This window comes from Ictidomys tridecemlineatus, chromosome 16 (assembly GCF_052094955.1).
Source record: "Ictidomys tridecemlineatus isolate mIctTri1 chromosome 16, mIctTri1.hap1, whole genome shotgun sequence".
Classification (NCBI taxonomy): domain Eukaryota; kingdom Metazoa; phylum Chordata; class Mammalia; order Rodentia; family Sciuridae; genus Ictidomys; species Ictidomys tridecemlineatus.
The window spans coordinates 4,124,328-4,139,494 of record NC_135492.1 but is presented as its reverse complement, the minus strand read 5'-3'; the positions used below and the strand labels follow the sequence as shown (position 1 = coordinate 4,139,494).

The window sequence follows — 15,167 nt, the reverse complement described above, 5'->3', positions numbered from 1 at the left end:
CCAGGATCTCCAAGGTAGCAAGTGGCAGGGCAGGGAATAGAACCCAGTCGTTCCCAACTAGAAAGTCTATGTCCTTCATGCCTATAATCCCAGCAGCTTTGGAGGCTGAGGCAGGAGGATTGCAAGTTCAAAGCCAGCCTCAGCAACTTAGCAAGATGCTAAGAAACTCAGTAAGACCCTATCTCTAAATAAAATATAAGAAGAGCTGGGGATGTGGCTCAGTGGCTTAGTGCCCCTGAGTCCAATCCCCAGTACAAAAAAAAGTCTCTGTTCTTAAGCCATGTGTTGCCTTTCCTTTCCTATGAGTGGGGTGCACTGCCCTTCAGCCTCACCTCCACAGACATGCTTTTGGAAGCACATCCTACTGTCCCATGTCTGGACATCCTCACTTGACAAGTGGGAGGAGCCCTGGGGAGGCTCCTAAGCAGGCCATGGGCTGTGGGGGTGGACCCAGGATGCCCACCCTTGTCAAACAAAGTTCAACCAACAGGTCCCACTCACTTTACCCCAAGGAAACTGCAGTGTGAATAGAAAGGAGTCCCCTTCATGATGGTCCCTCAGGGCTCCCAGGGCTGCCTGGTGGCGCCTAGGTGGGGGCTGGGGGGATGTCCCTCCCTCTGGGTATTTGGGAGCCTCCAGAGGATGATGATCTGGAACTGGAGCCACTGGCCCTTCCCTGTACCTGATGAGCAGGGAGTGTGTGGATTTCATCATCCCGCACACCATTGCCATCTAGAAGTTGGCAGCCTTCTGGGTGGGGAGGGGAGGGGAGGGAATTTACTAATTTCCTAATGGTGTGGTGGCATCCTTTAACTCTTGAATGAAGACCAGGGACCTGATTCACTCTTGGAGGCCCGAGGATAGAGGCGCCATGCACTCCGTGGGACTCTCCCTCCCTCCACCCTCCTGCTGCAGAGGTCTAGCCCTTGGCCAGGGTTCCCCCCCACTTCTGGGGGTTCCAGGATGATGGGAGCCCAGCTGTCCACCTTCCCCACGACTCCACTCTTCCTCATCCCATGGTCATGTTCAGGGAGCAAGAGATGGACATGTTGGTGTGAGGGGGGACCAAGGAAGAGGTGCAGGCAGCCTCACGCCATGAGGGCAGGGAACCCGGAGGGCTTCCTGGAGGGGGCGGCTAGGGGTCCTTGCTAAGGGGCGAGTTGGGGGCGAGGAACAGCCTGGACAAAGGCCGAGAGGTGGGGCCACGAGCGGATGTGGGGGACTGGGCTGGTGGAGAGGAAGGGGAGGGACGGGCGGATGCTTCTAGAACAGGCCTCCGGAGTGGCAGCCCCTGTCCTCTCCACCCGCGTCCACTGATAAGGCCTGGACAAGGGAAACTGGGTGAGGAGGGGCGCCCGAGGCTCACTCATTGCCCAGGGCACTGGCAGGGAAGCCAGCTAGGAGGGCAGAACAGCAGGGTCACCTGAGCACTGTCCTGGCTGACAAAGGCAGGCTGGGGCCAGGAGGGGCTGGAGCGGGTGTCATTCTCCAACAAAGCAGCCCATGGCCTGCTCCACTAGCGCTCAGGGGACACAGGACAGCTGTGCACACACTGTATAGGGAGTGGAGCACCCTGATGTGGGGTCCCAGAGGTGGGGAGGCCACCGTGACTGTGTGCGCGACGCCCTGTGGGTTTGGCAGGTGGTAGACGGCCACCTGGAGGGGAGTGTGGGACACGGGTCAGAACGAGGGTCTGTTCCCTGCACATAAGTGTGCACGTACATAAGAATGAACGTGTGTGTGTGTGGGGGGGGGTGTGCCTGCATCATGGGGATGGTGGTGCACACGATCTGCGCATGTGCAGGAGGACCGCCCCCTGACAGCCCCTCCTGCGCGCGTGGGGTGATGCTCCTGCAGGTGTGGGACATCCACGCTCGTGAGCGTGCGCTGGCCCACACGCATGTGTGTGTATGTGTGTGTGTGTGTGTGTGTGTGTGTGTGTGTTTGTGTGTGTGTGTGTGTGTGTGTGCGTGTGCTGCACTAGAGTCCCCAGGGCGCTGTCCCCGTCGGTGCCCAGAGAGTCCCCGGGCCCAGCCCCTTCGCCCCTCGCCTTGGAGAGGGCGAAGCGGTGGCCCCAGGTCCTCCCTAGAATATTCTCCGTGGACATCCATCCCACTCCGCTAAACCCCCACCCCGGCTGCTCTCAGCTCCAGGGGTGCAGGTGACGGTGGGGGCAGGTGGCAGTGGGGCGGGCACGAGGCAGGGTCTGTGTGCGTCCCTGAGCCCATAGCCTGGTGGGAAAACTGAGGAGACCTGGATCTCTGGTCTCTACTGGCCAGATCCCCTGCCTGCCCTCCCAGAACAGTCCCACAGAGCCACCAGAGCCCCGCCAGGGGGAACCCTGACCTAGGAGTCGGGGCACCCCAGGCCCGTGGCCCTGGCCCCTGCCCGCTCCATCCCACCTCGACCTCCTTCTTGGTGAAGGGGACACCGAGCCGCAGCTGTTGGGCAACGGAGGAGCCTGAGCCCTCCAGGTTGAGCAGAGATGGAGGGGAACTGGTGTGGCTCCTCTCTCCTCCTGTCTCTGGGTCTCTCCAGCCAGTCACGCCCCCCTCCTTCTCACACACTTTTTAAAATGTCAATAGACTGTCACTCACTTTTCTTGTTATACTGCTTAAAATGAGCGTTTTCTTTAGTCGATGGCAGGAGATGACGCTGGAGTAAAGGGCGTGGCTTTGTTACTGTAGAGAGGACCTGGACTGTGGAGAGCTCATCAACTTTTATAGGAACTATCTTATTTATAAGAATTTTCCTAATGTCATGAATGTGCCATGCCTGGCTTCTTTGTGCCCACTCTGGTGAGAAGGGGGACTGAGCATGGCCCAAGTGGGGTTGTCTTTATCCCGAAGCCCAGAATCCTAGAGGAAGTGACCTTCGCCAGTGTAATGCAACAGTTTCTAATTGCACAATGCTGGTGGTGGGGAGCTCACTCCTGACCAAGATGGCCCACCTCAGGTACAGTCTCCAACCCCTTTCCTACCCTCATGGGCCCTGATTCTGTTCTCTGGAGGGAGGGAGGAAATCTCTCCAGAGTCCAACTTAGGGTCCTCCTAGAGATCCTTTCCTGCTCTGAAATAGCCCCCTAGTCTTTTGAATCTCTCTCCATCCCTTCACCATCTTACAGAGTCTCCAAAATATATCCAGAATTCTCTCCCCCAAGATCAAGAAGCCACTTGAAACTTATGTTAGTTAACAAGACCAGTATCTAAGGTCACTTCTGAAATGTCTTCATTCTGGTCACACTTATAAGAATCTCATGTTCAAATGAACGTTGGAAGTGCTGGGTTAAAGAAATATTAGAAACTTCATTTGCAGAAGGACTTATCAGGGCCTCATATGACTCATGTACCTGGGACTCTCCAAACCAGGTACAGGAGGTTGAATTTGAGTGGGTCTGGACTTGTCAGAAATTCATGCTAGAAGGGACAGGTAAACTGCTCTAGAGGCAGACCTGGGTTAAAATTCAAGCTCTGTCATGTAGTACCTTCGGGACCTGGAAATGCCTTTACCACTCTGACCTTCAGACTCTTCATCTGTAATGTGAAAGAGCTTTATCTCTGTGCCTTGCTTGTTCTACAGGTGGAGCACAAGGGAAAGAAGTCAATCAGCTCTCAAACTGCCTCATCTGATGCAGCTGTCCCCAGGCACATCCTGGCTCAGGCCAGCCTCAACTCCCCACACAGACTCAAATGGACCAAGCCCACTGCTGCCTCATGTCCTTTGCACATGCTAAAAATCCACTTTCCAGCTACATCCACATGATGTGTGGTAGGTGCTCAACAAACAATGCTTAAACTGCTGTGAGATGAAGGCCCTTGATGTCTTCCCCTCCCAGCCACCATCCTGCTCATGCCCTTAGTCTGATGAGGCCTGAAATCTTTCCTGTCCTACTCTGAGGCTAGAGCAAGCAGTGCCTCCCACCCATGCACCTGAAAATCACCATGAAGGCAATTTCCAGGAGCTCTTTGGCAGGGAGGATGTCAGCTGGGAGCCACCAGGTCTATGCCCAGACAGTGCTTGAGGTCCCTGGTCCCTGCTCTGAGTCATCTCTACAAAGGGCAGGCAGTGTGTTTGGAGCAGACAATGGTGTCCCCTCTGCTGGCTGCCTGTGCTGGCCCCTAATGTAATCAATCTCGGACAATTGGCCACAGGCTTGTTTCCTTAAAATAAGGTCACCTCTAAGGATCTCTGACAGGATGTGGCCCTGCCTCCTCAGCTCAGATAAGTGAATATTCTCTTAAGCCAACAGGCTGCAGGGGGCTCTGTTCTCCCCCAGGCTGAGTGGGCCTCTCAGGACTAGGTGAGGCAGCCCCCGAGGAGGGACACTGTGTCACCAGAAAGTTCCACTCACCTGAGTATCCGCCTGCCATAGGTGGATCCTACTTCTGATGTTCTTCTCCCACTGACTGCATCTTTGTTTTGAGGGGTCTGGGGTGAAAACCAAGTGGCCCTTGTTTAAAACCCTACTGGGCCTCTTTTGAGCTGTGTGATCATGGGTAAGTTAATTAATCTCTCTGTGCCTCAGTTTCTTTCTTAAATGGAGGTACTGGTGTGTCTCATGGGGGTTTTTATGCAGAACAGTTCCTAGCACATAGTAGGTGCTGCATCAACATGGCTGTAATGACTATTAAGGCCATTTGGGGATGTTGTGGGTGGAGTGGGGTGGAGAACTTCAGGGAGGATCAGTGTAAACTCTTCTTTGTTCATTCTTTTTTTTGTGGGGGGTACAGGGGATTGAACCCAGGAGCCCTCAACCATAGAGCCCCATCTCCAGCCTTGGTTTGTGTTTTATTTAGAGACAGGGTCTCACTGAGCTGCTTCACACTTTGCTGTTGCTGAGGCTGGCTTTGAATTCACCATCCTCCTGCCTCAGCCTCCTGAGCTGCTAGAATGACAGGTGTGCAACTGTACCTGGCCGATCTGTCCATTCTCATGTGAGCAGAAAGGTTTGCTCCAGGGAACCAATGTTCATGTGGGTGGCAATCAGCTGTGTGTCCCCTGGAGAGAGTTTAAGGGGGCTGGACTCCCAGTCTGCCAAGTCCTTACCACGTGGCCTAGACTCTGGAGTCTCCCTGGAGTCTCTTCCTCATCTGTAGGTGCACAGGATCCCATGCCTCCACCTCAGGGGATCACCAGGATGAGGCTCGTGTACAGTAATGTGGCTGGATCCCAGCTGACAGGGTCTGAAGATCTCGGCACTGCCTGAGTCAGCCTCCATGGTCCCTGTATGCATCCACCCACCCATCTGTCCATCCATCCACCCATCCATCCATTCTAACTGCCTGGGACCCCTGGGTACTGTGCAGGACCCAGGAGGTCAGTGAGAAGAGAAGTAAAGTCTGACGGTCTGGTGGGGGAGAAGTGGACATGAGCTTCTCCAGGTCATCGTGATAATTTCTCCCTTATCAGGGAGCTGAGGCCTAATGGAGCACGAGGGCAGACAGGACAGGGAGGGCTTCCCCAGGAAGTGGCACTCTCCCCAGAATCCAAAGGATGAACCAGCTGTAAGGGAGTGAACAGGAGGAGGGAAGCGCACAAGGCAGCCACTGGGAGTAGCATGTGCAAGGGTCCTGTGGTGACCAGAAGCCTGCTGAGTGGGCCCTCGGAGGAAGAAGTTCCACCATGGGTGGTGGATGGTGATGGAGAGAGAGTGGGTACCAGGGACTGGTAGGAGATGGTCTTGTGATTACAAGAGAATTTTGGCCTTTATTCTGAGATTCTAGAACTGTGGAAGGATGAGAAAGGTCAGACCCCAGTTTTTGAGATCTCCCCCCACTAGCCCAGACCTGGGGTGAACAGTGGCCTCAGGGTGGGGGGCACACACAGTCTATCTTTCCAGGTCAAACTGCCTGCCAGGGCACCCCCAGGATATGGCTGCAGCCCCAAGAGCCCACTGGGAGGCAGGGAGCCCAGATGCCCCCAGGCCCGTGGGCCTAATTCCCCAGGGGTATGCAAATGTATGCAAATCACCTCCAGGAGCAGGGATAGCAGAGCATTAGCATCCCCCAGTTGGAGGCCTCATGCAAATGCCTGGGGCCTGCTAAGCTGGGAACTTCCATGGAAGCCTGGAGGCTAGCCTCTGCCTTTGTTCTGGGCCCCTGAGTCCTGGGCCAGGCCCCTGTGGGAAGTGGACTGTGTGTGGGAACTAGGGTGCATGGAGGGTCCTGGCTGCAGGTGTCCAGGCTACATAGGGTCCCCAGGATAGGAGGACCCTGTCCCCAAGGTGACGGGGACCCTACCCAGTTCTGGCCTCCACCTCTGACCCTGGCACCCCTTCCTTCCCCCACATGTGGCCTCCCCTGTCCCTTCCCCTCCGTCCAGGCTCCCCTGGTGGCCTTGGCCTTTCCCTCCCGACATTATTCCAGAGGCCATCTCCTGCCCTCCCTGCCCGTCCTGTGTCCTCTTGGTCCTTGGTCCTAGCTCTGTGCTCTCGGGCCTCTGTGTCTGGGCTCCGCCGTCCCTTCTCCTGAGCCCTGGGCCCCAACTTTCTTCTCTGTCCCTTGTTCTCTGCTTCCAGGGCCCTCGTGCTGCCTGTCCCTTACCACGTCATCCTCCCTGGTGACAGTCCAGGGTCTCCGTGTCCCCTGCTCCCGTGAGCATAGGGGCTGCTTGGCTCGGGGACTGGTGGACCCCCCCTCTGCCCCCTGCCTCTTTGTGGGCCCCGGGCACCCACCTGCCCAGCCATCCCTGCTGGCGTGGGGGGTCTGTCCAGGGGTGGGGCAGGGGGACCGGCCTGTCCCCTCTGGGCAGGGACGTGCCTTGCAGCAGGACTTCCTGGCCAGGTGGTGTCCTCACCCCTGTGAGGTGGGTCCTCACTGGTGTCGGAGTCTGGGGCTTGTGGGCGGCGTGGGGCTGAGATGGGCCGCTGTGTTGTCTCGGTGACTGTCTTTGCCCTCAGGATCCTTCCTGTCACCTCTCCTGTGTCTCCAGGGAGACAGACGGGAAACCACACTGTTCCTGCCCCAGGTGGGAGTGAGGATGGGTGACGCACACGGGGCAGGAGGTCCCCAGGAGCTCAGGTGGAAGGCTTGGTCCCTGGGGCACAGTGTTCAGAGGTGGCTTTGGGGAAGGGACAGGACATGAGGTTGCTGACCTTGATGGAGCCTGGTGAGCTAATGGCTGCTGGGCACGTGCCCTGAAAAGGTCCGTCCCGGTGGTCTCTCCGGCCACCCACCAGGGGCCCTAGGCTGGCCGCTGCCCCTCGCCACAGCCCTCTGCATGGCCTCCCTGGCCTTTGGCTGAAGTGGAGTAGCCAGCCTCCAACTGGGAGCCAGAATGGATCTCCCCCTGTGTGGAGTCGGCCTCTGCTCCCTGGTCTCTGTTGTGGGGGTGGTTCCCAGCAGCACGCAGTAGGTGCTCAGTAAACCACTTCTTTCCTCCCAGACCAGCCGCGTGGCTCAGACAGGGCTGGCCGGCACTTCTCCATGCCTCACCCTCCTCATCTGGAATAAGGTCAGCACAGAGCACCCCCTGAGGCCTCTCGGTCAAGCTGGAATGGACTGGGGTCCCTGGGGTAGCTGCCAGTCAGTGGTGACTCCACAGTGCCGCGAAGCAGCCACCGAAGATCACCATGAGGGCAAGCTTGAGGTCTGGGGTTAGGGATAGGGGTGTGCCTGACCTCTCAAACCCTTCTGGAGCCCCCAGACCCTTTATGGTGTTGCAGTAATTCACTTGCAGGTCAGCATGAGAAAAGAAAGAAAAAGAAGAAGCAGAGCAAGCAAAGCAGCAGCAGAAAAAAAGTCCTTTATTGTGTACAAGCAATCTTTTTATAGTATTGTGAACAAAGAAGGCAGCCTTCCAACATCAATAAATCAGGTCTTTCAGCTAATTAAACATAGCACACAGAAGTTTTACTTTCTAATCAGAAGTGACCCGCTTCTCATGGCTAATCTACTCTCAGCCTGGAGTATGCTGAGCTCTGCTCTTTGTTTAGAACAGATAAAAAATTTTTCTCAGTGCCCTCCAAGCCCACTTAGCAGAACATCCCATTTGCAGGAAAGTTCTCCCAAGGTCAGCAGACACCTCACTTTCAAGCATGTCTGTTGTTACCTATCTAAACCTTGAAGGAGCCTCTCATTTGCGAGCAAGCCCTCCCAAGGACAGCAGACACCTCGTTTTCAAGCATGTCTGCTGTTGCCTTTCTATATCTTGACAGAATATCCTGTTTGCAGGCAAACTCCATCAAGGACAGTAATAATACCGCAGTCACATCTGATTCTCTACATATGGCCATGTAGCAATGGCCACAAGGGAAGGAATCTTTATGGGGACACATGGCCACCATGGGAGTATGAAGACCAGAGCTCCGAGTCCTGTGCAAGCCTGCCTCAGAGTGCTGTGTGGCCTTGGGGCAGCGTATCACTCTCTCTGAGCCTTGCTTTCCTCACCTTAGACCATCCTGGAGGCCCCTGGTCGTCGTTGTCCCCTATGTCCCTGTGGGTGTGTCAGGGCTGTGTGCACTTGGCAGTTCTCGGTTGTGTGGAGCCTACTCTGCACTCTACACAGGACAACTCAATAAGAAACTGTGAAAGTTCCTTCCGGATCAGACCTTGGGCTGGGCATGTGGTCAGAGCCAACTCGTGTGACGAACATGAGACTGACCTTTCTACACACCTTACGGCCACTCACTTTTTTACCCACAGCACAGAGGCCCAAGCACCGACTCCACCCATCAGTGAGTTCAGCCAGCAGTCCTTTTATTGAGCACCCATATGCTAGGTCTGTGGTCAGCTCTACAGCCCTGGGGAATAGTGCGGGTACCACCTTGGACCCTGCTGGCTCCCTGTTGAGTGGGAAGACCTACATTGAGCAAAGAAAACACCATGGAGGTCAAACTGGGAGATTCAGTAGGTGACCCTGAGGAAGTGAAGAGGAGCTGAAGGGTAGGGGAGGAGGGCAGCCCGGTCAGAAAGGCGGCTGGAGGGTGAAGACTGCAGGCAGCATTAGAAGTCTCAGCATTAAGGCCAGGGGAGCCACCTGTGCTGAGGCCCTGCGGCAGGAATGAGCTGACATCACTGAGGGTCTGAGAGGAGGCCCACAGTACTCCCTCTGCACCTCCAGGTTCCAGGGGGTGCTGATGACACTGGGGCTTGGGAAGGTCCCCCAGGAGACTAACAGAAGAGCTGTGCCTGGGCCTTCTCCAGGGCCACCTAACAGGCCCTGTGGACACAGAGCTGGTGTGGCTGTTCGATGTCAACTCCTGGGTGACAACAGTGGGTAGATTGGGGTCCCTCAGACCCCAGATCTGGGCTTTGCTAAACTCTCTTGACCCAATGACTGAGTGTCATGTGGGTGGGGCAGTTTTATTCATCTATTTATTTGGGGATAATTATCAGTATTTTTCTCCCTGTTGGCCCCGCCCTGGCCATGGGTACAGTCACACTAGAACACTTCTCTACATAACACATTGCAGGTGACAGTGTGGCTGGCAAGTTAGTCTTGGGGACCTCCTGGGCCAGTGTCTGCACAGGTAACCCCCAGGGAGGCTAAAGACCCCCCAAGCATGACTCAAACAGCCTTAGACAGGCCCTTCTGAGCTGAGCCCAGGGAAACTTGTCCCTTGTTGGTCAACCCAGAAGGTGCACAGCTGGAGAACAAGGTGGGGCTGGTGGAGTGCTCTGGGGTGGACTGGCAATGACTGCCCTGGAGGCAGCCTGGGGCTTTGTTCCATTTTGGGAAAAATATTTTATTTTTTGATTATTTAATGTATTAGAAAGTCATTTCTTATGTGTGATCTTTATTTTGTTGCTGTTTGCATTTTTTTTTCAGTATCAAGAATTGCATTCATGGTCTCACACATGCTAGGCAGGCATTCTCCCAACCACAGAACTAAATCCTGACCCTTTCAAAAATGTTGAGACAGAATCTGGTCAAGGGGTTGAGGGTGGTTTAGAACTTATGTTTTTTCTGCCTTGGACCTTGAATAGCTGGGATTACAGGTATACACCATATCACCCAGCTGTTTTTATTTCTTCTATTTCTAGTTGTTTTCAATTTCTAATCATGAAAGGTGTTCTTGCCAGATGGATGCAATGACAAAGTTTGTAGTTCCATGTTCTTTTTGTGAACAGATAATTGAAGGAGACACTCACTAGATAGAGCATGAGGAGTTACTCAAGTGAGAATACACTGCTTTAGACAAGGGGCAGTGGGCTCACCCATGGGAATGGGAGGCCTTGAGGCAGAGAAGGAACTGGGAAGCTGGCTTTGAAAAATAAAGAGACTAGATCTGGGATGCTAAAGTTAGTGAAAGGATATGACTATCACTCCATAGGATATGACTACAACTGACTTTGGCAAATCAAACAGAGAATGTTGATAGAAATTTTGTATCTGTAGCTTCATTGGGAACTTGACTAATTTTAGATAAGATTAAGTAGGAGACTTCATTTAATACTGCCCTACTTCTCAAATTAGAGGCCTACTGACTGCTGGGGGTAGATTCTTTATGTGTCTTAGAGTCATGAAAAAACCCAACCACATATATGCTAGCAACTGCAGGGCTTGGAACACCTCATTTGACCAAAGAATCCCTTTTCTCACTAAATAGAGGTCAGGAGCCTTACCAGAAAAAGGCGAGAGACTTAATCCAAAATTACTGTTTTTTTCTGTAATTATACTTTTGGATGGACACATGGGATGTTTATTTAGTTTCTTGGGGTTCTGAGAATCTAATCCACACCTCACACAGTGCCAAGAGGTTGATTCAGACACATCCCTTCACAAAGCACTTTACCAAAGAGCCACAGGTGAGGCCCCTTCATTTCCATTTTGAAACTGCTTTCTTGAGGCTTCACAAAGGGGTGGCCTGAGGCAAAGACCTTCCTGACAAGCAGGGAAATTGAACAATAGGTAAGAAAGAAGCCCAGGGACAGACTTTTCCACAAGATGAACACTAGGTCATTGACAGTTCCTGATCATGCTACTTGGGTTGCTATTTAGCAGAGCAGGGTTTCTCCACTGAAAGCCTTAAAGGTCACACTGATTTCTGCATTTTCTGAGATGCTTGGCATTCTTTTCAGTAATCCAGGACATGGTCATTTCACAGAGCTTGGAGCTGGTACATATCTTGGACACAAAACCACGAGCCCCTTCTGGAGAGTGGCCAAAATTCTGGAAAAATACAAAAACTTAGGAACATAGTAGGTGTTGCCTATCTGGAAAGCAAGTAGCAGTCTATTTATATATTCACCAGGATGAGTGTTGGAAAGCTTTCCACTGATGCATTCTGTTTCTCAATTCTTTGTTTCCAGAGACTCAGTAAAAACTACCTAAAATCAGGCTTTGGAAGGGCCCAGCCAAGAGTAGGAGAGATTAAAGGCTTAGTCACTGTAATCTCCTCTGCCACCTACAAGATTTTGAACTGATGAGCATCTGGTGTGGAGTGGATCACCAGTTGAGGAGAGAGTCACAGGGAGAAGTTGCAGCTCTCACAAAGGTCCAGACAAGGCGGTAGAGTTTGAGAGCAGTGAGGATCACACAGAGAATAGGAAAATGATGGCAAGTGATGGAATGTCAGTGTAGGTCCGCATCAGGCTCTCCAACTGGAGTACATACTTGTTTAGGCTGGCTGAATCCCTGTTTATTCACTCTATTTTTTCTACTAAATTTGGGGATTTTTTTTTTACCACACCTTGTAATTCTTATCAGGTGCCACCACATTTCTCCATGACATCATTTACCCTGAGGTCAGAAATATCTGATCTGGTGGTCTTCATCCTGATATTCTCACCTTTCACTCTTATCAGGAGAGGAAAGCTTGCCAAAGGCTTTATTCAATTTATCAGGGTGAGGGGAAGTAATTTGTCTGAGGCCATATTAGAGGGCTCTGTGGGTGTGCCTGGTGATAAATGACCTCTAATAATGACCTCAGGTTTCAAAATGGAGTTTTTTAAATGGAGTGAGAAACTGATGTGACTCCATTTTTGAGAAACCGGCCTCTATCTCAGAGCAAAGCTTGTCCAATGGGGGGAGTTACCCTTGTGGGTGGAAAACCCCAGAGTGCTCCTAGGCACATACCCACCCTGCTGAGTTGTTTGTCTGTAAATAACTGGAGAGATCTTCCATGCCAAGTGATTCTGACTCAGTTACACTAGGTTAGGACCCATAGCAATCCCCTAGCTACCACAAAAAGCATGAGACAGAGAAAATACCTGAACTGACAGGTGACCTTCCAAGTAGTTTTGTTGATTGGTAACATGATTAGGAAACTCTGAAAGTTTATCATATACACTCCTGCAACCCCTCATGGCCTAAACCAATTAGTTCAAATGTATCCACAACTTGAATTAACCAATCACCCTTACCCAACTTGTTCCTGCCAATGACTGTGCTAATCAAAGTTAAGAGTTTGACTTTTCTGTGATGTGAAATGATTGGCTGTGTGATGTTGTGATGCATATAGTATCCCCCAAAATCTATTAATCCTCACTGAACTAAGGGCCGAGACTCACTCTTTGGTACCACTGCATCTGAAATGGTTGTGAGTCCAGGCTTGAGCTTACAATAAACACTCTTGTGTGATTACATCAGATTCAGCTCCTGGAGGTCTATTGGTGTCCCATGAATCTGGCATTACAGGAGTTGCTTAGGCTCAGGCCTAAAGCCATTCTCACACAACCCCTTTCACCTTGACAGCTCTTCTGCAGATAAACAGAAGCCATAACACATAACTCCTGTCTTCATAAACTTGATCTCTTAAGTCCAGTGTCATTTCAAGTTCTGGGTTTATAAATACATATTCATTTTCCTTTATGTTTTCATTAAAGCACACAGAATTCTTAGAAATAGCGTGGAAGGATAACAATGTTATACTGCAAAACTTCATGAACTTTCATATTGCTTGTTGTATGTGACTGACCAGTAGGTGAAAGGCCTTGGGGATATGTGAAAAATATATTATGAATATAATAGAAAGAACTATTGAGATTTTTTTTGTTACTGTACGTACATCCTGAGGCCAAATGAGGATGTTTACTAGAGGTCTTTTATCAAGGAAGAGATAATGATCATAAAGGAATAAATTAACCTATGTATTATAAAATAAATCTAATATATATTTGATTAAAATTGAGGACATATATGGTCATGCCAAATAGTTTGCTGAATCATTTCAATTACAGTTATTTAGTTATTTTAATGTTTTTGCTTACTATCTGCATTAGAGACATTATTGACCTGCAATTCAAGAAAACTGTTGATTCTAGCACTGAATTTATCAGGTTTTGTCACTTATTGCCATAGGATCTCTTGTTTCTCAATGCGCATATTTATAAATTTACACATTCTAGTAGTTTTTAGAAAGATAAGAGAAAATATGTATTAAAAGAGTAGCTTAAAAAGCTCTTTAAAATTAATATACCATTGCTATGGTTATTACACAGCATTTTCTTTTTAAGAATGTATTAACCTGGGGCTGAGGATGTGGCTCAAGCTGTAGCGCACTTGCCTGGCATGCATGCAGCCCAGGATCCATTCTCAGCACCACATACAAACAAAGATGTTGTGTCCTCCGAAAACTAAAAAATAAATATTAAACTTCTCTCTCTCTCTCTCTCTCTCTCTCTCTCTCTCTCTCTCTCTCAAAATATAATGTGAGTGATCTGTTTACTTTTATTTTAAAATGTCTGAATTTTTTTACATGACTGGCTTTTAAAATCCAGTCATTTCTATATTTTAAATAAAAGGTGTGTTTGGGGGGGCTGGGGATGTGGCTCAAGTGGTAGCGCGCTCGCCTGGCATGCGCACGGCCCTGGGTTCGATCCTCAGCACCACGTACAAATAAAGATGTTGTGTCCGCCAAAAACTAAAAAATAAATATTAAATCAATCTCTCTCTCTCTCTCTCAAAAAAAGATGTGTTTGAATAAAAGTATTTTAAGAAAGCCTCCACTCAATGATGTATAAAATTCCCTATTAAAGAGTATTGGCAATTTAAAAATTCTTTTTTAGTAGAAAATGTTTCCCATAAAAAGGAGCAATGGATTTTAGCCCACCACAGTACTCTAAATCACCTTTCATATAAACCTATGGCAGGGATTCTAAGAAGATTATATTTTAAAGCACAATGGATCTCAAACATCAAATAAAACTCTAGGCTTCATGGAACCAAAAGAAAAGATTTTACCAGCATTTTCTATTTACCACAGAGCCTTCTCTCAAAGAAGTAGGCAGTCCTATGCTAAATATTTCATAGCATACCCTTGGTGTCAACATTTCCTATTCTTCTATAACAATCACTGGAGGTCCAGAATTCCCCTCACAGTCAGAATTCTATTTTCTTCTATAAGGTATGCTCACAAAGCAAAACAAAAAGGAGTTCATGGAAAAGGACTTTTTCACTCATATTTTCCTTAATGTCTTTTTTTCTGGAAACAAACAGAAGGCATCTGTCTTCAAAATTGCTTTCACCATAGTTTACTAGAATTTTCTAATCCCAATATTGGACTGCAGGAATCTCTTTTGTGGGAGCCAGTGTTGAGGGTCTTCTGCTGCCAAACAGAGGCCTCACAAGCCATGCGGAATGTGGATGAGCCTTGTCATGTCTTGTGAGCTGCATGGCTTACACATTTGCTTTCCAAAGGAGTCAACCTGATGTGATCTAAAAGGTCCTGTATTATATAAATTCTGATTTTCTTAGAAAGTGGCCATCTTTATTCAGCTCAGCTAGTTGTGGTGCTCCTAATGGTCTCTGCATTAATATTAGTGCAACACAAAAGAGCAGTGGGCCTCAACCATTATTTTCCACCTGTTTCAATCCAAATATTCTTCAGGACTACTTCAGAATTTTTGTATAAAAAGCCCACCCATCTTATATAGGTTAATATACCAGTGGATTAAAAGGCCCTATTCTTATAGCTTTATGACTCTAATTAGCTTGAATGCTTAAAATGGATTTAAGTTATAAACCATGCTGTTTTGTTGCAGTAAATGGTATTGTGTATGTGCATCAAATCACTTTATCAGTGTGAAGTAAATATATGGATACTTAGATCAAGACAGCAGAGGCATGGGTGAGAAATTCTATACATCAAGAAAGAGCTGAAAGACCTGGGATTGTGCCTGGAGCTGGGATTGTGACTCAGTGGTAGAACACTTGCTTAGCATGTTTGTGGCACAAGGTTCCATCTAAGTACTGCATATAAATAAATGAACAAAATAAAGGCCCAT

At 49.7% G+C, this 15,167-nt stretch overlaps 1 protein-coding gene across 4 annotated transcripts in view; it reads left to right on the top strand.

Moving 5' to 3' along the window:
• LOC144371453 (uncharacterized) overlaps positions 1–13,889 on the top strand; it is a 36,705-nt gene extending 22,816 nt beyond the window's left edge. For 3 of the 4 annotated variants that reach the window (XM_078033766.1, XM_078033767.1, XM_078033765.1), the window contains exon 7: positions 3,580–13,889. In XM_078033766.1, the coding sequence (XP_077889892.1) occupies positions 3,580–3,629 (50 nt within the window). In that variant the 3' untranslated portion in view covers positions 3,630–13,889. The remainder of the gene's footprint in view (positions 1–3,579) is intronic. The other variant, XR_013431450.1, reaches the window with a different exon arrangement.
• Positions 13,890–15,167: the final 1,278 nt, after the last annotated feature.